Source organism: Lissotriton helveticus, chromosome 5_1 (assembly GCF_964261635.1).
Source record: "Lissotriton helveticus chromosome 5_1, aLisHel1.1, whole genome shotgun sequence".
In the NCBI taxonomy this organism is placed as follows: Eukaryota; Metazoa; Chordata; class Amphibia; order Caudata; family Salamandridae; genus Lissotriton; species Lissotriton helveticus.
In genome coordinates, this window is record NC_136065.1 from 2,045,843,170 (window position 1) to 2,045,870,586 (window position 27,417).

General features: G+C 45.1%; 1 protein-coding gene across 1 annotated transcript; it reads right to left on the bottom strand.

Annotated features, from left to right (window-relative positions):
- Positions 1-27,343, bottom strand: DXO (decapping exoribonuclease). The gene is made up of 7 exons (XM_078645890.1): positions 27,209-27,343; positions 19,852-20,298; positions 17,396-17,622; positions 16,049-16,268; positions 15,415-15,550; positions 6,934-7,028; positions 1-4,441 (listed from the first exon to the last, which is right to left on the bottom strand). The coding sequence occupies exons 2-7, from the start codon at positions 20,271-20,273 to the stop codon at positions 4,321-4,323; spliced, it is 1,221 nt and encodes a 406-aa protein (XP_078502016.1). The 5' UTR covers positions 20,274-20,298; positions 27,209-27,343; the 3' UTR covers positions 1-4,320.
- Between the last annotated feature and the right edge of the window lie 74 nt (positions 27,344-27,417).

Genomic DNA, 27,417 nt, shown 5'->3' on the forward strand with positions numbered 1-27,417 from the left:
TACTGGTCTAAAATGTTTTATTCACCTGGTTGTAAAAAAAAAAGACACTCATTAACAAATGTAAGTATGGCAGAAAATGGGTACAAAAACTACATTGCGTCCATCTTTGTTTAAGGAAAACAGCTGCCATCCCAAAGACAAATGATTTGAGTAGAAAATAAAACAACTATATTCTGTGTACATTACATGTACTCAAAGATTGGGCTGGTTCATCTCCACTCTATGTACATTACATGCACACGGAGATGGGCCCCCTTCACATACTAGCACCAGGGGATGTTTTGTCACTCTTATGATAAGACAGATGGAGAAAGGGGCAGCTACAGCTGCCCTCGGTATGCAAAACTGGCAGACAAGGAATTGCCTTTCACCAACTTCCGAAAACAAAGAAAAGGCTAGAAAATGGAGCACTGTAAACGATCGAAAAGGCAGTTTTTTGTTAAAAAATACATATTAAATATACATATCTGCACCATAATATTTTGAACTATTGTTAAATAGCAATGCATACTGTAGTCAACAGGCTTTGCAACTATATACAGTAGCGTGGTGAACCTGCGCATCTCAAAGGGGTAATATCATGACATTTCAGTGATGTATTAAAAAAAGCAAAAATTAATCACTTTTTGAAAAATAATTATAAATAATACTAAAAAATAAGCACAACTCATAGTATTTAGCTGAAGGAGTAGGGGGGTTGTAAGATGTAGGCTATCATTTTTTTAAGGATAAATGTTTAATCAACTGTAATTTATTTTGATTTAGTTTCCCCCCTGAACGCCAACATTCCCGTTTAAAAAAAAAAAATTATATTATTATTATTATATCAAAGTCCTGTCCGCAGCTGCACCAACTTAACTGAGAAGAGGAGGGGAATAAAACTTCCATCAAACAAGCACTGGCAAATCCAATTGGTTTCGAACATGCAATACATTGGTTTTGCCATATTTTTTTTTACACATGTTGAACAGCAGTGGGAGCAGCTGTGCAACATGGCTTAAAGGAAATAAAAGGGTTATTACACAGCCAGAGTTGACCACATAATAGTGCTCTTTTCCTCTTAAAGCCATGTTGCAGAGCAGCCAGCGCTGATGTGCAACCTGTGCAAAAACAGCACAGGTGGTGGGTATGAGCGGGACAACACGAGGGAGGAGTGCGGGGTGGGGAAACAATGGACAGTTGGAGGACAGCGGGGTGACACACACGCAGCGGGGGAGTTTAGTAGTGGGTTAAAAGCAAAGGACAGCAGGAGAGGAGTGTGTGGGAGGTTAAAACAAACAACGGATAGTGTGGGGTAAACAAACACCAGGAGGGCAAGCAACATGAGTGTGTTGTGGGGGAGGTGGGAGGGAGAAGTACAGTACAATGCCATGCATTCTTGTAGAGTATATGACCAAAGGTTTTTTAAAACAAGAGTACCTGAGGAGCATGCGCCCATTGAAAGGATACTGGCTGACTACAGGAAACTGTACTTGGTCCATGCTCCAAGGCAGTGACAAAAGTGCTGGGAAGAATGCAGGAGGAGGTGAGCAGCTGGAAGGCAGGAGTCATGACCAGTAAGATGCAAGGAAACAAGAGTGACATGGAAGCCAACCAATAGTAAGTACTGGGCAGGCTCTAACCCAATTTTTAAGCATTTTTTTTTAATTAACAAAAGCTTTCATTAACAGCACATGCACACTGCACTGTAAGCAAAACCTAAAAAGAATTTAAGGGATCCAATAAAACACCCTAAATCCTCTCCCACCGCCACCATCTTTATGCTACAGACTGCTGCTGAAAATGTGTTTGGTAGTGGCTATTCACTACGGAAATTATCACGATTAAGGGAACAAGGAAAATAAATATTTTGAGTTCTACCATTTTGTCTCAAATTTGTGGCGTAATTATAGGGGGCCGGAAGTGGGCCTTTACATAAATTACTTGCTAGAAATTGATTTTTTAAAATAAAATTAGAAACCAACATTATCTAACATAGTTCAGGTGGAATAAACCAACTACACTGGAAGCTTTTATAATCTACTTTACAATGTGTGACCTTTGAAATGCAAACATGTTGAAATCTTTTTGGTATTATAAAATATTTTACAGTGCAATAGCAGGAAACTTTTGCTTACATCAAAAAGTAACAATAAAGATTTGTTTTACTCAAAACTAAAAGTATACTGAAAATGTTTAGTGCTTCTTCGTCCTACCCATTTTACACAGCCCCTTTTTGCTACAAAGAAGTGCAGAAAGCACGCTTATGAAGTTAAGTGCATCCCCTTCTGTACTCCACACTGTCCATTTGACTGTCACAGTTTGGAAGAAACCCAGACACTGGTCATTCGAAACGGTGTGAACTGGTTGGACCATAGAAACCCAGAAGTAGTAAGGTGGTGAGAACAAACTCCGTAATATTGCTGGTGATTGGGTTTGAAAGCCTCTGGATTCTTCCCGATCAAATTGTCCTTTGGTCGAAGATTGCAATGCCACAAATTGGTAAACAGAAAAATAGAAAGCACCCCTCGAAGAGGAAAATAACCCTTCCAGGGGACAGAAGTGCTCAATTATCATGGTTAGCTGCCATTATCTCTTCTCACTGAAGAGTCTGGGATTGTTAAACAGTGGAACTTCTTATCACCATTTATCTTACCCAAAGTCGCACTGCCCAGCAGAGCCTCATTACGTGCCACACGTGGGAAGACAAGGACAAGGATGTATCTCTCATTTCCTGATATGGGTGGAGGCATTACCTGCAGGCTTAGTAGTGATCACATCTCTCCATTCTGTGGCATATAATGACCGTGTTGCAATTCTTTCCTGCAAACATACCTGAGAGCAACCCACCTCCCCATACCACACACAGCGAGTGTGCATACAACCTGGCCACCATACTCGTGAGCTTGTGGTTAGGACCCACCTTGCATTCAGCTGCAGAGAAGCATGCGCATTATTGTCATTTTGTGGCTTAGTATCTTTTCGACATTGAGGGATCTGTTACCAATGTGCTGCAGACCATTCCGAGTTGCTTGCTGGCTGCTGATCTTGGAGACCGTTACACTACGTCAAAGTCCAATGACTAAGCTAGGCACACTCCTTTGCAACTAAATCATCTATGCTGTTACCATTGTGTGAACATTTCAAGACTGGATTCGGCTCTTTTCATCTAATGAATGTCAGCTGTGCAACGTTCTTCATGGACATGCATGTTAGTTCTTAGATTCTTGGGCGCCTAAGTAATTATCCAGGAATGGAAAAATAGTTATGAGGGACATTTAAATAAATCTCTGTCCCTGTAGGTACTGTAAAAAACCGGACATGCCAAGTCAGAACTGGTTAGTCCAAGTAGGTGAATTTTGTGAGGCTTCTTCAGTAAGATGGAACAGGCGGTGAAAATGAAGATTCAGAAAGGCAATTTGACACTTGGGTGAATAGTAACATTGTGCTCTTTTCTGAGTTCGCGAAGAAGGAACGGCCATGATGTCCAATTATCCAACAACAATCCGACACAGAAGCAGTCTAACACACATTGTATGTGTGTTACAATTTACCATGGTTATCGTCAATGGCACCCAGGCAATTTAATCTTTATCAGGCGGACAAGGGCATAATCAACAGTGGTGAGGCAATAACCTCAGATCCTCTTGCTAGGCAAACCTAAAAAAGATAGGGTTATCACAAGCTCTCATTAGATATCAAGAACAAATCAGTGATTGGATAGAGCTGCTACCTTAGGCGATGTGAATCTTAAAATTGGGTTTCTTCACGCTTTAAACTAAAGTACCATGTCATACACAGATCATTTCACCCTACATAAAAGCTATAGCAAAAGCCTTCTATGTCCAGGTGGTTCACATTTACATGTGGAGCCATCACCCAGTCGCTCATACTAAGCTCTTCAGAACTGCCATCTAAAGCACCTCTTCAGGCTGACCAGGTCTTAAAACTTGGGTCTTCCCCCATCTGAGCACTGAACGTCCACACAGGTGCCTTTGCCCGCCTGAGTCCTGTTGCACAGGACCCTTAACTATTGTCTTTTACTGTCACACAACTTCATATGTTCTGTATGCAGTGCGCTTTTCATCCGAGCGAGCTCTAAAAAATGAATACGTAAAATTAATTTTTCAGCTATGGCAGATGTGACATCCAAGCTGCATTATCCTGGTCGGTCACAAAAATTGGGAAAAATATTTCTCGAGGCGCTAGCGAGCCATTGCTTGTCCAGAGCATCTATGTTCTCCAGCTCGTACTGTACAGCCTCGAAAACTGAGCAATGGCAACAGCCGAAGCACGTTCTTCCTCTCAGAGTCAATCTCAATGCTGTTCTTGTGATTGTGCTTATTTTTCTTGTTCGGTCAAGGCGCTCAGGTACCATGGTGGGAGGAAGACATGGTCTGGGTCCTTGTGAATAGTGTATGAGACGTCCCGGCGTGGTTCCCAGGAGAAAAGGTATACCACCCTAGAGGGAAAAAGAGGGCAATGAAAGCAGAATTAAGCTGTCAGGTAGGGTGAGTCCATCCATTACTTAAGCAAGCACTATAGGTTTAAGCATTTTGAGAACAGCATACATACATCTCAATATTTTCTATTGCTGATAAAAGAGGGTGGGTGGTGATGAAACGGTTACCCCTCTACAACATCGCTGAGTCACTACATAGATAGCAAATACAGAGATAACCTCTGAGGCGACTGCCATTACATCAAGTAGGGTAATAGAGTTTAAGAGGGAACAGTTTAATAAATATCCTTTAATAAATAAAAAGCATTACACATTTACTTTACATTAAAGCAAGAGTAATTTAGTTTGATGTACATTTAATGTAAATTATTTATAGGCTGGGTTTATTAGGGCTAGGCTTACTAGATTTAATTTAAGGTAAGTTAAGGGCCAATGTTACGGTTAGGTCAACGGTAATTTAATTAGTTTATTACAATATAAACTAAAGATTACGATTAGGGTTAGCATTAAGGCTAGGTAAAGGGTAATTCCTTAATTCATTTCATGCACATTATTTAAGAGTTTTTTTAGGTTTTGCTTTCATTTAAAATTAAGGATGAGGATTAGCATAGGTTATTAATGATTAATGCAATTTAAATTAATTTAACATGGATTAATATTAAGATTAGGTTTATGATAAATTATTTTTACATCAAAACCAATCTATGGGTTTGTATTAGGATTGTTATATTAAATTAATTTGAATTCTTTTAAATCACAATTAATAAAGGGTTCGTTTTAATGTTTGGATAACGACAATTATTTACAATAAATGTAATGTGATGTGATAAGGTGTCAGGATTAATAGCAGGGTTGCCTTAACAACAAATACATAATTAACAGGATTACCATTAACATTAGGAAAAAATGTGATCAGTTAAATATAACAATAAAACAATTAATGTTTTGGAAAGGACAGGGTAGCTGTAGGGTTACAGTAGAGATAAGATGCATTTTAATCTTACCATAGGAATTTAGTGGCCAGTAATGCAGTTGTACGCCAAGACAGTAGCATAAAATCATGAAGAAAGGATGGTGCGTTGTGTAAATAGTAGTTCCGTAAATAAAAATGCCAAAAAGCTCCAATTATGTATTTATCCACAAAGCAGGTGCATAGTGAATAATGCTGGGGCAGGGTTTTCTACACTTAAACACATCACCGTTGCCTCATAGGGTGCTTTCCCCATCCATCTGTGATGGTGTAAGAAGCTCAGCTTCAGAGTCTAGCAGGCCAGAACTACTCTGCCCAAGGTGCAAACAGACCTGTGAACTGTGCAGACGATCCACTCTGGTTCACAAAAACTTGCTGAGCAGGCCACAGATTAGAACAATCCGCATCAGACTCAAACTAGCCCTTCGCTAACGACAGTCTATCATTATCATAATCTATTCCGTACAGCATAAGCTCTCGTTGCATTAAGGTAGAGCCCACCCCCAGACACGGTCAATCAAGAAGTAATTGTGTAGGAATGTTAGACTGTATAGAAATTTATGAAAAAAATACGTGACTGTAAATACATGGCCAGTGATCGAAAGGAAATTAGTGTCATGCCCCAAAATGAACAGTTTAGAAATAGAGAGTGGGCCCAAAATAAGGGTAGCATTGGAGCCCTTTTGAATTGTAAACAGTGGAGGACTGGTTGCTGGCATTGCTTTCTGTTGGCTAGCTGTTTCATAGTCTCCCAGCCTCTACTTTCGGTAGTAGTAAGTTACAGAACGTGGCATCCATCTGAATGAGAACATGCCCAACATTTTTCTGTGATTAATGTTTTTCTAGCATTACTAAAAATAGATTGTATGCCCCCAAATGTGTTTGCCAATGCTGTTTTATCACTCCGTCATTATATTCTAGTTTATCACTTCATGGGCCTCTACAAGGAAGGTTGTACTTTTTGCTGGGACTTTTACAACCCAGTGAACAATACATTCAGTGGGGGGGGGGGGGAAGGGGGTGTAGGAGAGAGAACTTTTTTAATTTGTTATGAGATCTAGATGCAAGTGGTCCCAGAGGTGAGCTTTGTACGAATGGAATGACCATGAGCGACAGTCATTGTTGGGGCATGAAGGAGGTGCATGATTTTAGTACAGCCTTCTAAAAAATATTTGACTAAAACAGTTTTTGCAGCTTAGGAACTATTATCTTTGTAGCTGCTTGGGATGACAACGCGGAGGACTGAGAACCCACTGCAATGACCTGTGTGTACCCTTCAAGTTAAAGGTTGGAATCTGGGGAGGAGTGGGTGAACACTGTAAATAAATGACAATTCATTTTATAATGTATGTTATATTAACGATAAACATTAATAAACCTAGACTGAACTTAAATGCGCCCTCTAACTGTTGAAGGTTCCCTAGCATCTCAATGTAAGCACAACATAACTGGCCATGCATAGAGGAAACCTAGAAGTGTAGGTTGCAGCGTGGTGGAAAGAGAGAGAAGTGGGTAGACTCACTGTGGGTCATCCTGTGTCACCACCTTCTTCACAAAGGTCAGGAAGGCATTGCAGAAGTTCATGCAGACTGCAGGCTTCCAGCTATTCCACTCACCCTGCAGTGATAGATGGGAGAGAACGGTGAGAGGCAGGAATGGGAGAAACGGGTTACGCCTAAAGCAGCAGTGTCCAGCATAAGTTCACGGGAAAGAATTTGTGGCAGATTTTCAGGACAATCACAGACTATGTTAATAAGCACCATTTAGAATGATATCTAAATGCATTTAAAGTGAATAGTCAGAAACACTGACCAGGCTTCACAGACATAACCTGTGCACCCCTGATGTAGTGTGTGGGGCGAGGAGGCAGAGGGGGAGTGAGCAGAGTAGTTTGATCAAAGAGTGAGGCAGGGAAGACTTGGTTGGAGAGACAGGTAGAAGAGCTATGGGAAGTGGGGGGCACAGCAAAATGAAGCACACAGCTTGGTAAAGGGATAAACAGGTGAGAAGCAGGGTCTGGGGGTGTGACTGTTTAAACCCACGCCCTAAAGAGGGGTGGGAATGACAGACAAAGTAAGATGCAAGATATAGGGCCTGATGTGAGGAGTGTATGAGTGGGGAACAGGGGAGATGTTAAATGCTGAGTGGTGAGGTAATGGAAGACATAAGGTGAGAGAACTGTGTAAAGGGACAGCAGAGACAGGCGAGATACACGGTAACATGAAGAAAGAGACAGGCATAGAGACAGGAGTCATATACAGAAAGCGGGTATAACAGCACAGTGCAAAATCTGCACAAGAAAGGGGTGAGACAGGTGTGAAACCTTAAGAAAGGCCCATGCATAAGCACATGAAACACAAGAACTATAGAGAGCATTCAATAATGGAGCACAAATTAAAGCACAGCGTAGGGGAGTGGATTTAAAGAAGATCCAGAAGGATCCCTAACTTTCTGTGATGTAATGGGTTCAGCCAAGGGAAGGCCCTTCACAATGGATCCAGAGCACAGATACCTAAATATATCCCTAGAGGTCTACAAGACCCTGTGATCTACTTTTCTGGTCTGGTATTTAGTTACTCGCTGGACAGCAGCGCTTGCAATGTGTCTCGCACCACTCTTGCCCAAAGGACTGGCTTTCTGTTACCAGTCACCGCTGCTTCCACATGCACGGTTTGTAAAACCTCTGTACTGCAGTACTGCTTGACACGCCGTACAGAGGTCTATCCAAATATTTCAAAACAGCTACTGCTCTTCTTGGATTCTGATAATTATAAAAGTATTAATACCCTGTGCTCAATTATATTTCATATGTATTTGTCTAGTGTGTTTTCATCAAGTCAGTTCAAGCACACAAAAATGTGATGGAAGGAATGCTTGCAAAAAGCCTACATTTTTGGCAATCACTTTGGTAGCATTCCAATCCATAGCTTTTCACCAGAGGCCCGCAGGATGCGAAGCAGTACTGACCCTGGTCTTAATTAGGTAATCGCAGGCCTAAGAGTACTAAATCACACACCTCAAAGGTCCATGGTGGCATGCTTCTGTGCCTGGAGAACTGTTGATCCCAGGAGATAAACACCAGCGGGTCCAACTCTGAGTGCACAGAGCCCAACTACAAACCCAAGAATTCATTTACTGAGGGGAGGGGGGCCTGCGTGACACTGCAAACTCTTCAATTGCACTTGTGCCCAGTCTTTAGCCAACTCTTAGTGCTGTGATCTGCTTCATTCCCAGGAAGGGACTTCGATCAATGGATTATCCAGAGAACTCAGTTGAAGCGTATGGTTATAATGGGAGAGTAAAACACATAAAACACAATAATGAATCTTCAACATGTGTGTATATGTGCTGAACATCTGTACTTGAGTGCACTTTTAAACAAGCATTGAAAATGCAATAGGACTCGCAATAGAAGAGTTTGACATTTTTCGTTTTGCAAATGGATGAGTGACACCTATAGCATTTGGAATGCAACATGTTTTGTATTTACGTGACTTATATGGCAGCTCTGGTGGTTATGCTACATCTCTAGATAGTTTTATCTTTCGCAAATGTGACACCTATTGTAACACAATATGTGTTGTGAGGGTGAGGGGTTGAGGGTGAGGGGTTGAGGGTGAGTGAGGGTGAGGGGTTGAGTGGTTGAGGGTGAGTGAGGGTGAGGTGTTGAGGGTGAGTGAGGGTGAGGGGTTGAGGGTGAGTGAGGGTGAGTGAGTGTGAGGGGTTGAGTGAGGGTGAGGGTGAGTGAGGGTGAGGGTGAGGGTGAGTGAGGGTGAGGGTGAGTGAGGGTGAGTGAGGGTGAGGGTGAGGGGTTGAGGGTGAGGGGGTGAGGGTGAGGCTGAGGGGTTGAGGGTGAGTGAGGGTGAGTGAGAGTGAGGGTGAGTGAGGGGTTGAGGGTGAAGGGTTGAGGGTGGGTGAGGGGTTGAGGGTGAGTGAGGGGTTGAGGGTGAAGGGTTGAGGGTGGGTGAGGGTGAGGGGTTGAGGGTGAGGGTGAGTGAGGGTGAGTGAGGGTGAGGGTGAGTGTGAGTGAGGGTGGGTGAGGGTGGGTGAGGGTGGGTGAGGGTGAGTGAGGGTGAGTGAGGGTGAGTGAGGGTGAGTGAGGGTGAGTGAGGGTGAGTGAGGGTGAGTGAGGGTGAGTGAGGGTGAGTGAGGGTGAGTGAGGGTGAGGGGTTTAGGGTGAGTGAGGGTGAGTGAGGGTGAGTGAGGGGTTGAGGGTGAGTGAGGGTGAGTGAGGGTGAGTGAGGGGTTGAGGGTGAGTGAGGGTGAGGGTGAGGGGTTGAGGGTGAGGGTGGGTAAGGGGTTGAGGGTGGGTGAGGGGTTGAGGGTGAGTGAGTGAGTGTGAGGGGTTGAGGGTGAGTGAGGGTGAGGGTGAGTGAGGGTGAGGGGGTGAGGGGTTGAGGGAGGGTGAGGGTGGGTGGGGGTGGGTGAGGGTGAGGGGTTGAGGGTGAGTGAGGGTGAGTGAGGGGTTGAGGGTGAAGGGTTGAGGGTGGGTGAGGGTGAGGGGTTGAGGGTGAGTGAGGGTGAGTGTGGGTGAGTGAGTGATGGTGAGGGTGAGTGAGGGTGAGTGAGGGTGAGTGAGGGTGAGTGAGGGTGAGGGTGAGTGAGGGTGAGGGTGAGTGAGGGTGAGTGAGGGTGAGGGTGAGTGAGGGTGAGTGAGAGTGAGGGCGAGTGAGGGTGAGTGAGGGTGAGGGTGAGTGAGGGTGAGTGAGGGGTTTAGGGTGAGTGAGGGTGAGTGAGGGTGAGGGGTTGAGGGTGAGTGAGGGTGAGGGGTTGAGGGTGAGTGAGGGTGAGGGTGAGGGGTTGAGGGTGGGTGAGGGTGGGTGAGGGGTTGAGGGTGAGTGAGGGTGAGGGTGAGTGAGTGTGAGGGGTTGAGGGTGAGTGAGGTTGAGGGTGAGTGAGGGTGAGTGAGGGTGAGGGGTTGAGGGTGAGTGAGGGTGAGTGAGTGAGAGGGTGAGTGAGGGGTTGAGGGTGAAGGGTTGAGGGTGGGTGAGGGGTTGAGGGTGAGTGAGGGTGAGGGGTTGAGGGTGAGTGAGGGTGAGGCGTTGAGGGTGAGTGAGGGTGAGGGTGAGTGTGGGTGAGGGTGCGTTTTAGGGCATTTTTTTTCTACATTTGGTCACACATCGAGTCACTTGAGCAAGACTATTTGCCACAAAGCAAGGAGGAGGCACTTCGTTCATAAAGAATGAATCTGGTTTTGAACCAACTTCGAGGTTTGAACTGTTTTTAGCAATGGAAGTTGCTTGAAGAATGGACCGCAAATGAATTTAACTCATTCCTCTAACGCCCTACATGTATCATTTTAGTCTAAATTCATCGCCCAATCATGAAAAACACATTTGAACATTCTTACTGTTATCAGAATACTAATGCAAGATTTATTAATTTAGTGCACGGTTTAGCATACACTGCTGTGATCGGCCAAGGATTTAGTTAGATTAGGCGACACGGCGGGCAGGGGAGGGGGCGGAGCGGGTAAAAAAAAAAACAAGACGGAGGGAAAGGCAGATAAGGGGAGGGGGAGGAGAAATGCGACATGGCGGAATCTGTAAAGGGAGTTTCGCAAAGATCCACACCATGCTTTTACTGTGGCTTGATAAACGGGTGAATTTGAGAAAAGGCTTCAGGGAAAGGTGGTGTGCGCGCTGTGTAGAAGCATCGGGAACTTATCAGCTGTATTTACTGAATTGTTAACCCCTTCCAACCATTTTCCCATTTCATGCGAGCTATCGCTGTGGTTGTTTGCGGAGACACTGTGTGGAAAAAAAGACAATATTGGCTGTGAATTAAAGCCATTTCTGAGCGCTGTCGCAGCAGCTTCCAGCATGTGGAAAAAAAAGACAGGCGACTCACACGGTCATTTCAAATGTTATTGATTACAGCCTGTCGAAATGGCTGTAATTGGGAGGCTGGCAATGTCAGACAGCCCGGCAACCAAGCACTGAGACGAGCGCTTATAAAAAAGGCCTGCCTTCGCGCATGTATGCAGACTTGACATTTGTCACGGTTTTCACGATGATGACAAAAAGACCTGCAAAAGGAATGTACTCTAAACAGCAATACATTGATCAAATCGTGTGTTCGACTAGTGCATGGTTTATCCACAGGAAAACAGAGCAAATCTTTGTAAATTACCAATGTGATGCACTTCCTATCGGAACATGTTTTTAAGCTAAAGTAGAGTCGCGGGTAAAAAAAACAAGACGGAGGGCATTGCTGTGGGGAGGGGGTGGAGGAGAAATGCACACGGCGGGCAGGGGAGGGGGCGGAGCGGGGAGAGCGGCATGTGGGTGTGAAGAAGCCGGGCCTTTGAAGTGAAGCTAAGCTTCACTTCAAAAGGTGTCGGAGGAATGCGGCTGAGCGAACAGACGGCGATTGCGGCTGAGGGAACTGATGTGCACGCGCTTTTAAGCTCAATGCACATGCGCATTGAGCTTAAAAGTCACGGGCACTGCAAGGAATCGCCACGATTCCTTGCTTCTTAGTTAAAGGTTGTTTAAGCCGCAATAGGCTCGCAAGCTCGATGCGCATGCGCATCGACAGGCGAGACCTAAAAATCACAACAGGGCCGAAAATTAAAAATCTGTGTAATGGAAAATCTATGACAAGTATTGAAAAGAAAGTGTTTTAATGATTTGCAGCCATAGCCCGTCTTCTCTTTCATCCAGTCTATACTGATTTACATCCTAGACTCTGGCCTCTTAGACCTTGTTGACGGCTGTATGTCTGAACTGCTTCCTGAATGTTGTCGTCCTTCTGGAGAGCTTACCTCCATAACTTGACGAAGGTTGACAGACTTCTCCAAGTGCCGCCTTTAGCGCTGGTATCTACTCCAGCACATAGTACTGTAAACGCAGTATTAGGAACACTTCCATGAGAGCTTAAATGCATTACCTCCACATTTGAACCCAATACTCCAGGCTGAGGACTAGTACAGGTCTAGATTCACACCTCTGAGCTCCTCCAGAACCACAACTCTACTCTACATGTGACCTACAAACTGAGCACATTTACTACACAATAATACAGATGAGACCTTCGTAACCAGGCAGACTTCTTAAAGTGTGACATGCTTCCAGGCGTGGTCTTTCGAACTGCTCACAATACCATACAGCAGGTCTCTTCGGGTGTGGAATCTGCGCCTTACCATTTCCTTTTTTCTAAGATCTCTCCCAACACAGGTACAACCTACTGCTATTCCCTGGCACTCTGTGTTGGTTAACCCAGTGGTTCCCAAACTTTTTTGCCCCGTGGCTCCCTTGACCTACTTGGCAGTTGGCCGCGGCTCCCCACCATTTTTTACCGGTGCACGGGATGTAAGCCCGACCTCGGGAGTACTTTCTGTTGTCTTCCTTAAATCCTTAGTACATCTAGCCCTACACTTCAGCTTTAGGAATGGTATGTACTTAATTTGTGCATCTATGCAAAGTAAAGACAATGAAGGGTTCATTAAGTGTAAACTGGAGACAGATTAAAGCGGTTATCAATTCCCTCATTTAAACATTTTAACATTTTTACTGGCAACTTGTGAGAAATTGTTTGTGTTGGACGGTGACAGCGCCTAACTAAGCAAAAACACTCCCACGTAATGCCTGAAAGGCACTTCAGAATTGTATGAGTAACGCCCAAGGAGACGGCACCAAATATGGCAGCCAAATATAATGAAAGCACACAAATGTCCCTAGATGCCCTTTCAAAATATGCTCCGGTGGCAGATATAATACAGCCCCCCCAGAAACTAATCTGACAGTGTGCTCAGGTGCAGTGAACCATCCAAGTATCCTGCCTGAAGAGTCGGGGGTCTCTCAATTTTTTATTCCACGCCCCCCCCCCCCCCCCCCCCCCCGGCCGTCCTTTGTTTTACAAGTGTGAGTTCACACAGCGCTCTGCTCCCCCCCCCCTGCCCCCCCCCCCCCCCAGAGAGCCACACACTGCAGTCGGGACTGCTCCTCCGATGCAGGGCCCTTTTATTTTTGTGCTTGAGGAAACACACAAATAAAAGGCCCCTGCATCGGAGGAGCAGGCGCGCCAGTATAGGGGTGGTAAACAGATAGCAGGGCCGCCGAAGTGTGTATATTTTTAGGACTACACCTACATTCAGTGTTTTATTTTGGTCATTAATTAAACCGAGAAAACTAACACAGATGGGTCTTGGTTTACAACTTTGCAAACAGTTTAATACCCATGGGCCTTTAATGCCTGCAAGGCAAAGGACGGGGTGGTGGCTAAGAGATTTCTCGAGTCGAATTATAAACTTTGCATTCAAAATGCAATTACAATTTCAGTTTCCTGCTACGAACAGACAGGGAGGAGAGATCACAACATGCAGGCAGGGGAAAAGCAGTGATGGACAGGGAACAGATATAACAGCACGGAAACAAATCATCCCAGAAACTTTCACATTTACATGAAAGTGTGCATCGAGGGCACGGCACTACAAGGCTTACAAGCCCTTACTTACAGAGTTCGTTCTGAAGAGGGTTCAACGAGGCGAGGCACGGCACGGCGAGGCGGGCAGGAACAACACTACTGAAACTCCGAGCTGAGCAGAGTAATGGGAAGACTATGCATCAAAATGCACGTGGACGTGTGCGTACGTACGCACGTAAAGCAGTGCGCTCCTGGGCCACACTATTTGGCCAAACCATTTTTTAAGTGCCTTTTCAACCCCCAGACCCCCCTGCAAGTTTATGCAGCTCCAATTTCCCACATTGGTGCATGGTGGCGCGGCGCCCCGGGCTTCTCATCACGGCGCACCGGGGCGCCGCGGCGCACAGTTTGGGAAGCACTGGGTTAACCCCTCGGATTTCATGCAGGCTTCTTCCCTTTCTTTCTAGTTGGCCAAAACTTCTATGGCCCTGATACGGGGCTTTATTTAGCAACCCTGATCCATAGCTGCCATGCGCAATACTCTGCTGATGGAACAACAATATAATAACGTGTATTTGTAAAGCGCACATTCACCCAGAAGGGTATCTTGGCGCTGAATAACAAATGTTTATTGTTAGCCAACTCAAAAGTACTCATTTTTATCGATATCGGAAGGATGGAAGGTTCAGTGGACAAGCTGGGATCTGACCCTGTGACCATGATTTTTAAACAGGCCACTACAGTGGACCAATTAAGCCACCAGACCCAGCAATATCATATCATAATGAACCAACAGCTAACTTCTGCTACGGGTCTCCTAAGCAGGATACTGGTATCCTGGGCAGGAAAGCATGGCAAGTAGGACAACAATGAAGACTTTAGGAGCAGGAAGTATGAGGGTTAGTGGTCCAGGGACCACTGATCTTACAATGGCAGTTTCCTTCTGGATTCCGGCTTTCCTGTCCTTCCAGCAGCCTCCAGGGCTGCACTCAACCCACCTGGGATGTGCAGCCTGTCCTTTCCAACATACACTCCCTTGACAATTTGTTTTCTGCCCTCCCCGCTTGTGTATCAGCCAAGGAAAATAACCACGAAGGAGCACACTGCTTTAATTGGCTGCCCATCTTCTGATCCCATTAAAGTGTTATTACTGGCCACATGACCACACAGCAGCCATGCTTAGTCATGTTAATACTATTCCATTAAAAGTACAGTGGCCCATCTAAGAAGTCTTGATACTGTCCAATTAAAACGTACGTCATCTTGTTTACGTCCCACTGAATTTGAATGGAGAGAGACGATTCCCTGGTTTATTAGACACATCTTATGTTTATACTATAGCAATACGTCCAACTACGAGTTAATGTTACAAGAGAAAATAATATCCAAGACTTGGATCCTCTGCACGACACTGTTAACAAATAAATATTAAAAAATATATATTCCTACACCTGCGGAAAGAAAATTAGTCCCTGCATATGTCTATATTTCCCAAAGTCAATACGTTCATCTGTCAGTGGGATATACATGTGCCTCTGAGAGGTGCCTTATGAAGTCACATTATCACATATACCAACGGAGAGAAGACACACCTCGCAGGTGCCCTTCACCCACCGCCACGGCACACTATACCAACCCTGATCAGGTGAGAGATCTTCATGGTTTCAAAAGTCTGCATTGATACGACCTGGCCATCCTCGTCCCGATAGCCTGCAATGATCCGGGGAATGCCAGGCAGAAAAGACTGCGCCCACCACTTGATCAGTTTGTACCTAGAGCAGGAGCAAAGAGAAGGTGGAGAAAAACACAAATCAAACAGCATCTTTAATTATATCACACTGCAAGCAGGGGTGTGAGGTGGTAGTCTCTAAGCTGCGCATATATTTTACTTTTTATCAATCTACCACCACTACTTCAGTACTCAATCAGCATTCAAAGACACTGTAGAAAGAGCCCAGGGGCCACAACAGGCATGTGGGCTCATGTGTTGAACTCAAGAGCACTCAGGTGCTTTGGATCCATGTGCGGCCCCTACTGTAACACAGACAGAGCCAGAACTAAATGTGCACCACCATGATATCAATTGGTGTTCAATCCCTTGTGGGATTGTGGCCACAGACAAATGATGGAATCCCCTGTGCCTATGTGGAAGCAGAGGCAAAAAAGGCTGAAGGAGGTGCACTGACATTGCACCAAAAATAGGTGGGACACAATCAGTGTACCACAAAATTACAATGAGTAAAGGCACAAGTGAAGGACAGAGGCGGGACCTGTTGAAGCTGCGCTGCTGGTATGGGCTACGGATCTCCTTCGAGGTTTTCAACTCCACATAGCAGCCCGGTGCCTTCTGGTTGGGGTTGGCTGCGTCCTTGCAGTCCACCTCTCCGGAGAAGAGTAGCGAGTGACCATGTAGCTTGGTTTGCACCACCGAGCAAAATGCCTCATTCGTATTCACAACACCGCCAGTGTCAGGAGTGCCTCCAGGTTCGTCTTGACATGGAACAAAAAAATAAAACAGTACTTAAGAAAGCTAAATTAGCCAAACATAGGGAGTAAAAAAAGGCATCAACCATCTTGAACATTCAGGCAGAAACGGACTCCTTGGTGTTTTGTGCTGCCGTCAAGAATCTATGGTAAGGTGGCAATCTTTTCCTACAAAGGTAGCTCTACTCCTAGAGCAGATGTCTGTCTTTTAAGGTTTCAAAAATCAAAAGGGGGAGCTTAAAGGCGTTCCATTCAGCTTCCCTTGCAGTACAACACACAATCAATGAGTGTGGCAGAGAACAATATGAAACTGAGGACCTCCACCTGGGTTTCTTTCTTGTAGGACCCTCAACAGTGATGTTCAGTCAGTGGTAGGCTTTCCACGGAAGTACTTAAGACTCAAAGTGACATTATTTGCTCTTAATACCCAATGATGTCACTTTGAGTCACAAGTACGTCGGTGGGAAACCTACCACTGACTGAACATCACTGTTGAGGGTCTTACAAGAAACCCAGGTGGAGATCTTCCATTTCTTATTGTTCTCTTCCACTCTCCTTCGTTGCCTTTTAAGGCACTCACAAAGGGTCTCAAGAGTACTCCTGGAAATGTACGACAGAAGGCCTTTTTCCAAAGTTCTCTAAAGTATAAGTTACTGGTGGATTTTCCACCGGGCATACATTTCTGCATGCACATATGTGGTGCAACGGTACTTTGGCACATGTAACATTGTTATTAATTCACAATTTAAATGCTTCATTTACTCAGAAATACGTAACGTAAGGGGGCGTTTCGGCCTCACTGCTACCATGGAAACGTATTTACTCTTGCCTTTGTGTATCTAAGATAAGTAACTATCTGCAAGGGGTATATGAACACCCAGAATCAGTATATAGTGCCCGGTGATCTACCTTTCCAAGGTTCCTGACACAGGTGTGCCTACAATCCTGCGGTTTACCCTAAACTTGTAAATAAGGCAATTTTGCCACCAAGGAGAAATTTCAGTTGTTACCACACTCCAGGATGCAAAATTCCACCCATCTGAATTCTGAGGATTGCAATTTACATTTCAAAGTGCAGTTCTGCTTCAGGGCTTGCGCCCCATGGTAGTCCCCATATTCACATCCAGTCTCACCTGCGCAAAGGTACTGTTCAAATTTGTACCCCATGTACATCATCTCATCGTGGTCAGCGGTGCGCTCCTCACGCTGCCTCCGCGCCTGCTCCGTCTCCACCTCGCTGATGTAGAAGGTGCCCTTGAAGAGTGTGACGGCTAGCAGCCAGCCTTCCTGGTTTTCATAAGGAGTGGTCAGCAGCTTGGTCAAGTGTCCTCGCCAGGTGACAAAGTCTCGGTTCAAACAGCTGGAAGGGAAACATTGTCCAGTGTTACTTCTACTTAAAGAGGCTTTAATTTGTCACTCTGCTCTCTGTTTCTTTGGACAGACACTCCCACCAGGCCAACACCTTCTTCTCAATGTGGATCTCAAGTGACCTTAAGTCACTCGGACACATGAGAAATATCCCTGATACTGACTGGCTTGCTTCTGTTTCCTCCAAGAAAAGACCACCTCGTCCTCAAATGTTCCACATCTTGTATGCTGTGCCCTCAGCCTCCGAGCCCAGCTGTCACTGGGCCATGTCGCCAACGCCGGCAGCACGCAAACCTGTTCTCTATGTTATATCCACCCTATGAATATACCTTGGCATGAAAAGTGCCTACAGGCGGGGACACTGTGATTAGATGTTGGGTTGTTCCTGCACACCCATTTTAAGCAGAGTTTCCTATCTAACATTTTTTATATGGTATACTAGTTTCAAAAATCACAGGCGCTTTAGGAGTCAGGCACACAGTTCTTTTAAAGCGACGTTAGCACTTTTTATAGCACAATTAATTAACTGACTTTGCCCATACTCTGTTTTATTGCTCTCCTGTCAAACTGGAACATACAAAAAGGTAGAAAAAGCAGAATTACCAATAATGTGTAACCAATGTTACAACACAAATGGTGCAGTGTTAACATAAGAAAGACACTAAATCTCTTGAAAGCAGCAGCAGCAATGTCTCAAAACACGCTCTTATATCCCCATGTATATTTAGCCTCTAAAACTGTTTGCGAATCTGCGTCTGGCTGTAGCCAGCAACTGTGTGAATAACCAAGGTTTACTCATGGGTTCCTGTAAATGTACGATATGTGCCTGCACGTATGTTTTCCTGAGGGTAGGGGTGTCTGTATTGGTCTTTATGTGCATGGAGTCCTGGAGGGTGTTTCTCTGTATGTGAAAGTGTCCCTGATTCCATGCAACATACAAACCAAACCCACAGGCTGTTAATGCTTGCTCCGCTCTTGCGGATGGTTTGAATCACGTGCACCCGTCTAGAACACTGGGTACTTTTATATTAGTTTTGTGTGTTTACATTAGGAGTCCTGGAGCCTTCGCAATTGAAGCCAAGAATGGTTTTTGGACCGCACACATTAGGATGCCAATCTGCAGAACGAGTATAGGGTTCTTCATATTGTACGTTCTAGAAAAGCAAAGTACACCATAAGCTCATGCACTCCTCGGGGCTTCTTTTAGGGTATAGAGGCCAGATGTGTGCACTAACTGGTCTCAACAAGAGGACGCAGACAGTGCACCAACTGCGTATTTTATTTTGCAAACCAACCTATGTAATAGTTGAACAGTTCACAAAATAAGGCACCACTGGAGGGGACAGAACCTAGCTAATTAATATTCAATAGGCAGGTCGCAATCTGCGCCCCCTGCCGATTTGTTACAATGGTGGTGTGGCGTGCAGAGGACAGCAGAGCACATCTCTGTGACTAAATTCCAAAATGGATAACTCTGCTTTTACGCACAAGGGGCTTCTTTGAAGAGAAAAAAAAGTGTTTCATTTTTTAAAACTTTACTGCAATGAGGCAGCGGGTTCTCTGGACCACTGTACACTCCCCCTGTGGGCGCCAACCTGATTCCCAAGGAGATGCCTCCCCCTTTGCAAGTCGGTTACTACCCCAATTTGGGAGTAAATATCAGATCAATGACAGTCGAAAACCACCAATGCATATCATAGCGACTTGTAATCTAGAAAGAACGTCAATTACACTCCCCCCACCTTCCAAGGTGCCATTCGGTATGGGTCGCAGAATTTTACAAACCGGAAAAAGTTTTCGAAACTGTGAAATGGGTTTTGTACAAATAAATGATTTAACAACAGCAAAGCCTGTAATTTACTAAATCTCAGGGTGTGCACCTACTAAACTGCATAATACACGGTGACCTTCACCCCAATATTTAAGATAAAAAAAATACAAGCACAAATCGCATGCATGCAAATTCTCACAAGGAACCCTCACCTTGAAGCTATAGGTATTCCACGAGCATGTATTTGGCTATGTCACTTTACACATGACTTTGATCTTCAAACACCTCTCATATAGCTGCTAAGCAAACACAGACTTTGTTTGCCCTGCTTTGATATTGTTTGTTAACAAAGCTCGGGTAATGCTTGGGATCAAACAAAGGACAACATAAGAAGGAACACCCCTCATTTGTCACACCATCAATGCATAGATTCGGCACTACAAGCCTCACCTCGATGCCGCCACCTTGGCGTCCTTCCGGGACTGGAGGAGGTGCCGGTTGTGGGTGATCCACCTCAGCAGGTGGTCCAGCCGCTCCTTGACGCCCTCGTCGCGCCGCACATAGCGGTCGTGGTATCCGTCCCGTAGGTCGAAGCCGGGCTTCTTCTCGTTGGCGGGCGGCCGGTAGTAGCGCAGCCTCCGCCCGTCGTTGAAGAAGCGGCGCTCGCCGTCCAGCGAGAAGACCCCGATCTCCACCGGCTGCTGGTAGAAGGGGAAGTTGGCGTCGTACAGGTCTTGGCGGACGCGCAGCACCGGCAGAGACGGGGGCTCCTCGGGGCCGGGGCTCGCGTGAAGGCGCTTGGAGGGGTAGTCATCCAGCTCCCCCACTGCCCTCTTCAGGAAGGCCGGCTGCACGCTCACTTGCTCCTCCATCCTTCAGGAGATTCTAGAAGGAGGCCTGTGGAGAAAGCAAATGGGAACTTGAACCAGTGTTCCATGATCCATTTAATGTTGAAAGGACAAAGTTTCATTTACTTCCAGCCTATGTCTTAACACTTTTGAATCAATATACAATATGTTCTGTTTCGAGGAAGACTCAAGGGGCGTGCAGTCCTATTCTTGGCAGGGTGATTTATCGTCCTTTGTCTCTCTGGCTGGACGGGCGAATGCTCTCTATTCGTACTCCACCTGAGCAATGGATCCCTTCCGAGCTATCCTTCTGGCGGGGCTGCTGCTCCCTCCTCTATCCTGCTAGCAAGTTAATCAGTCACTGCTACTTTCCCTCTTTCTTCTGGGTATTCAATTGCTATCGATCAGTACTCATCAAAGTATGGTTGTTTTCTATTTATCCGTCTTAAATGGATGACTATGTTCCCCGTCTTTTTTTATTCTCCTGACTGTGCGATCCATCACCGCCCATTTATGCGAGTGGCCGGATAGCCAATCATTTCCTCTGACCCACTTTTCTGTATGATCAACTGCTTTATGCTAACCTCCGGAATTATTATTTGTTCCCTGTGCAATTTTCCTGGCATTGTGATCAACGCCACTGATCAGCCTGGATGCATCTATCCTTTCATTGTCATCCTACTGACTGACTGATCATCACTCACTGTTGTCTAAAATGCATGACTGATCAGTCCTTAAAGCAATCTGTTCATCTCTAGCCATGAGACTGATTTGTCCTTGTGTGGCCTCCTGCTTGTGTGATCAATTGTTCCCCTTTAACTGCTTGGTCAATTAAAGGATTACTTCCACTAACCATCTGGATGGGTGATCTATTAGTATTGATCCACCTAGATCAGTGCTTTCCTATTTAGCCTTTTAGCTGCAATCAACTTGGATTTGTGATTGTTTGCTCATTCAACTCTGGATAATTGCAAAAGGGATCCTTCACCCACAAAAGACCTCATAATTCTCCACTGTGTAATCAATAAGTCCTCGTTCATTCTCCTGGTGGTTTGATCAATCACAACCAACGTATCATTCCAGCTAACTGATGGATCTCTCCCTACACCTGATTTTCTCTGTGAAAAAAATCTCACTATTTACCCTACTAGATGGGTGATTCATTGCTCTCGGTTATCCTGGCCTAGTGATTGATCACTATTTATCCTTCTAGAAGGATGACTTTTATACCGTATCTAATCACTCACTTGTTATCTTCCTGTTCAGATATGTCATTATTCCCTACAAACCGTGGCTGGGTAACCCATCACTTCCTATTTACCCTCCTACATGGGTAACTGTTCACCCCATCTATCCTCCTGGGTGGATAACAGATAACTTATGATCCGCCATTTAGCTCTTGCACTACCCTTCATTCTGCAAAAGATTCCCAGATGCATGAAAAAAAGGCACTGACGAATTACGGCCCTAACCAGATGATCAATCACACTCTATAAATCCTCTTGTGTGGATAATCAGTCTTCACCTTATTTATCATTTCTAGACAGGCATCCCGTTTATCCTTCTAGCTGGATAATCAATTGCTCTTCAGCTACCCACATGACTGGATGATCACTTGCTTTTTACAAAGCCCAATCGTTCCTCTTGTATCCTTTATTCCTGCATGATTAATTAACCTCCACCCGGCGAGGTGACTGGTACATTTATTCCCCTGGGTGAGGAACAACGCCCCTTGCCAAGTCTTTAATCGCTCTCTAGAATTCTCCTGATGGGAGGCGCGGTCACCATTTACCTTCATTGCTGCATGAACAAATTGACCTCAATTTATCAACGTGGCTGGGTTATTACTCCTAGCACACTTCCTTCTCTGGAGGATCTATCACTTCCTGTTGAGTATTGCTAGCTCAGTAATTGGTCATTCTCTGTTCGGCAACATGGCTTAGTGACCGATCAAGCCCTATGACTTTTCAAGTTGAGTGATTGAGACCTTCTTGCTGGGAGACAAAGAGACCTCCCACTGGACCCTAAGGTTTCACCAGTTCCAATTGTTATTATCTATGTGTTCACAAAAGCATGCATATCTAATTAAAGCATTATTATGACACTCAGCAGTACATGCTACTAACAATCACTCTCCAAACATTAATTTAATGGGCAACAGGCACACCCACCAACTGACTAACCATGTAAACTATTTGGTACAACCCTAGAGTGTCACCCACAAGCCTCCTGACACACCCACCCTACATGAGACAATTACTTGTGCAAACTGAATCATGCTATGCTTTGCCCTAGAAACCTTGGCACCATTTGAAAGGTCATCCCTGGACTAACAACTGTTTTATATAGGCAGCGTGTGCTCTATACAAATGGCAGTGACATAACAGAATACAGCTGCAAGCTAGACTTTAGGATTAGGGTCCAACCACGACTTTAAACTGCAATATTACTTGAACTCAAGAGCTAAGACATGGGTCAACATATTCTGGAATTTGAAGGACCAGCCACAACCAGTGGAACAGAATTGCCATGTCACTGTTTGAAGCAAAGACCCTTGTTGCCACCTTGGCCTTAGGCTAGGACTGGGCTTATATGAGCCACCCTCGAGAGTCAGACAGTGCAGGTTCAATCAAGATGAAAACAGGGATGAGTCACAGCAGCTTCATACTCATGGCCATGTAGACCAGCTGTGCTGCAGTGATCTTGTGGCTTCATGCATGTCCACCAGTGAGCTGGGACTTGTGCTGATTTCCCAAAAAATCATAGGCACAGTCCAGCTGCTTTTCTTCCACACAGGATCTCAACCTGAGGGAGGACAACCACCAAGGGTTCTTCCCCTTCTAAATGTTTGCTCTACATTGTTTCGCAGAGCTCATTTTATGTCCAAACAAATAATCAACCACGTAACTGAGAGGACCAGTATGTATCCACACTCTGGGGACATAAAGAGGAAGCCTGGGACATCTAAAGTGATGCAGCCTCCAAGTTGGTGAGAACTACCAGATTTAAAAAAACCAGGATAAGTGGCAGAACATTCAGTTCTGCAGCTTCGCGGCTGTGGAACGAACTTCTGACTGATCTCAGACAGATTGAGAGACTTTGTTGGATTTCAGAAAAAAAGCTGAAAACGTGGCTTTTTCCCAGGGGCTAGTGTAACTTAGCTGCAGCTCTAACTACTTTCATCTGGCATGGGTGGACCTGTGCACAGGGGAATGTATGGTAATCACAGCGCCATTATCGAAAAGAAAGTAAGCTGGTCCTTTTGTCCCAGTTTCAGAGGCTGTGGGTGCTGGTAACCACCTCCTGTTGGGCGGACGGATTAAACGTGGGGGTGAACAAAGACCTGTAAAGGTCATGGGGAGAACAATGGCTCCCATGTATTTAGCTGCAAGGTCCTAATGGACTTAAGGCCAATGCTCTCCTCAGAGGCCCTCCAAAATGCTAAATGGCCGCCAGTCGTCACAAACAAACCAAATATGTTTAGATGTGGGGTGAAAGGGGCACTGAGGTAAACACTAAAAGGGAAACTGTCCTCATATTTTAGGCTTCCATCACCAAAATGTCAGTCTGGGGTCTTAGATGGCTTTCTCCACAGTCTCTTAGCCTATTACGAAACCTGACTCTTTGCTTTAATCTCCTAATGAGGTTACATCTCCACATCATGGGGGCACTGATCGCTTTCTCAACCAAGCCTCCTAGTATGGTTTGAGTTTTCTTGTTTTTAGTCAGCTGCAGTTTACTTTTAGCGCCATAGTTTCTCTAGTACCTGTGGAGCAGGCTGGGTTGCTCCAAGTTTCACCACAAAGTTACCCATCTCAAATGCTGCAGTCACCTTTTCCCAGCCACTTTCTTTTCATTTCCACTACACTGTTGGTTGGTGGGACCAGCTCTCTCTGCTGTACGTCCGGACTCTCCGTAAGTATCCTCATAACTTTGATATTATCACTTCTTCCTGCTACCTCCCTTCAAGGTTTCGTTAGTCCTAGATTTCAGCTACTACTCACTATTTCAGCGACTATTCACTAACAATGAGACTTTGTGGCTTTTTTAGACATACAGAAACAATCAGACAAGTTGAAAGCTTCATCTTCCAACTTCAGACCACACAGAACACTTCCGATACAGCGTGGGAAACACACATTCAGAGATCTTACATAGGCTTTCGGAGAAGATAAAGCACACAGCAGTACCTGCTATAGCCACCAAGGGAATCAATATGGACCATGATAATTTTTCAAACAGTCTCATAACTTATAAAACTTAGTGGAGCAGCCACGACCACAGCAGACTACCCTCTTGGCTGCTCTCAATAACATGACTAAACCTTATTTCTGAAACGTGTCTCCTTGCTACCACCAATGCCATAACGAATAGGATCTTCTTGTATTTAAAAGGATCGGGAATCACGTTGACCTCTTATGTACAATCAGCTGCCTCTGTTGCTTCCACCATCTTTGGTACATTTCCAAATGTTTTGACTGCACCACCTACAGTATATGACTTTTGAATGTTTATGCTTTCACAGCCTTCTGTGAGCCATTTTAGGTCTGCTTTGGTTTAAGCCACAAGGTGAGGCGGCGTTTGCTTCTACATCGCGGATTCACCCTCCCCCACGCAGTATGCCATCTAAAGGGAGTACCAAAAATGCCCCCTCCCCCACCCCCGGGTCCTAAGGAACAAATAGTTGTTCCACAGTCCTCATCACCTTAATATGAAATCAGCTGTCGGACCTCTTTAAATCGCATCCACCTTGTCAGTGACCTGGACGCAGCCCCACTGCCTTCATTTGTGAAATATGCTGAAGCGCTCACATGTACATCTTACACGAGGATAGGCAAGGAACCCCAGCAAAGGCAATGATGAAGCAGTCCCTTAACAAGGAGATGCAGAGGTTGGTATCCCCACAAGGAAGCATATGGAAAGCCCTGTACCTCCTTACTGTAATTCTGCTACAACCACCACCAGTAACTTCGTAGCATGGTCTGGGTGGCAGCAGCCTTGCTCACTTCGGTTGTGCTTTCTTTCAAAAGGAATCAAGTATTTTGAAGAATGACAACATTAAATTGTGGAGCAGAGCCCGCTGGTTTGTAGTTTGATGAGCCCACTGAAGGAACAACATAGGGCATATGGCAAGAAAGCTTTTCTAATCCATGCAAAGGACGTTTGTCCCAGTTTGCTCTACTGCACCTTCCTGGATCAAGGATCCATCAATTCCTGTTTGGGGAATCGATCAATTAAACTGGAAGGATAATAGTTCTGGATGGGTGATTATCTCTTCATTTTAACATTCAGCTGGGTGATCAGTGGCAGCAGATTTAACCTGCTGGCCGTGTCAATGCTTTTCTAGTGGGTGAGGGTATCCTAGTGCTAACCCCTCTTGGGTTAGTATCAGACAACTACCAAGCTATATTGCTGGATTGGCACTAGGTAGCTATCCAACTGGCGAAAATAATTGCCATTAATTAATCCTGCGTGATTGATATATCCTTATTTAACCTCATAACTCATAGATCATAAATTGCCCACTTAGCTAGATAATCCACCACTCCCTGTATTACCCTTGGGCTGTCTGACCCACATTACAAATTTTCGATTTTGCCCTATATCATCCTTTGGCCGGTTGACACGTTCCTAATTTTCTACACATTATCGTTTGGCTGGTTGACTCACGTTCTTAGTTCTCTATTTCAATGGCTCGTCGATTCATTAGTAATTAGCCACACACAAGCAGCGTGGAATTTTTTACTGGTTGTTTCTTAAACACTAGTCAGCAGTGGACTGCTAAAATGGCTTTAGGCAATCGCTGCACTTTGATTTCAAAATTGGTGAAAAGGGAAGTTGGATGTTTCAGTATCACACAAGTCTCTAGCCTCCAACATGCTCACTCGTGTCAGTGAAATCGTAAGAACCAACTGGGCATGATGATACTGCCTGCTGGTGTCCCAATAAAGCACCGGACCGGCTTGTAGACCTATGCATTTCCCTGTGCCAACGAATTGTAGTGATGATCAACAGTCGGCTCTCGGTATTACTCTGGTTTTCTGCATACATTGGATTGCAACCAGAAAACTGGCGTTCGTACTGATGTATATTACTTTGCAATTGCGGAACATGTTTTTATGTCACTCAACATGCCCATCTACGGGGCAAAACGTGTTGTATTGTGGGATTTGTGTTAATTGCCAGCGTACTACGCTGCACAATCTAGCGATAGGAACTTTAAACATGCCGTTTCCCAAAACCTCACTATGCAGAGGCAGGTGTTATTTGGAATTTGTAGAATATTCTCTTTTGCCAGCATGCTTCAGTATATAAGCCAGTAACACATCCAGTCCAGTTTTGATGCACCCTGGTACGTGCAGCGCTACATTGGTAAAGTGTTCATACCCAACATACCACGCCACACAAGCTAGCGATAGGAACTTTAATCCTGCGGTTTCCCCAAACCTCTCTATACAGGGACAGGTGTGGTATGGAAGTTATAGACTAGTCTCTTTGCCAGCATGACTCAGTGCAGAAGCCAGTAACTCATCCAGTACAGTTCTGGTAAATCCTGGTACGTGTAGTGCTACATTATTAAAGACATAATCAGGGCTACAAACATAAAAATAAAATACTAAAGACTGGGTGATAAACACTGTTAGTCTAGTTTCCAGCGCTTTGGAGAAGACTACGAATAACCGTTTAGTGAATGCAGGTCAAGTCTCTGCCCTTGTCCTTAGCTGAATTTCTGTGTGTGTGACTTATATAATTCTGGCTGGTAGTACACTGGCACGAATGACGCACCGTGGGGGTTTAATTGTGCCCGTTGTTTACAGTCAGGCATATTGAGCAGGGCCTAAAAATATATTTTAGCCCTGTCTGTTCGGTCCCCGTTGTCAGTGGCTTCGGAGGTGCATAGTGGGACTTGACACCCATGGTCCATTGTGTTCCGGGGCAAAGTCCTGCTTGTCACTTACCTGCATGCCCCTTTAGATCGCCCTCAGTACTCACAGCGGCACAGAGAGGTGCTGGCGCCGTGTTTACTTCAAGAAGCTGCTTCTTCTACGACACTTCCGTTGTGCCACGCCCACTTCCGGTTTGGGATTGCTGCGCTTCTCCTGAGAGTACAGTCAGCAGAACAGACTCGAATAAAGCGAAAACAACCCCCAATCCAACATGGCGGTGC

Coding starts and splice junctions, on each gene's coding strand:
- DXO (XM_078645890.1), bottom strand. CDS start 20,273: ATGGAGGAGCAAGTGAGCGTGCAGCCGGCCTTCCTGAAGAGGGCAGTG. Junction 15,551..16,048: donor CAGCAGCGCAGCTTCAACAG/GTCCCGCCTCTG, acceptor CTCCTGCTCTAG/GTACAAACTGATCAAGTGGT. Junction 7,029..15,414: donor AGATCTCTCACCTGATCAGG/GTTGGTATAGTG, acceptor CTATCACTGCAG/GGTGAGTGGAATAGCTGGAA.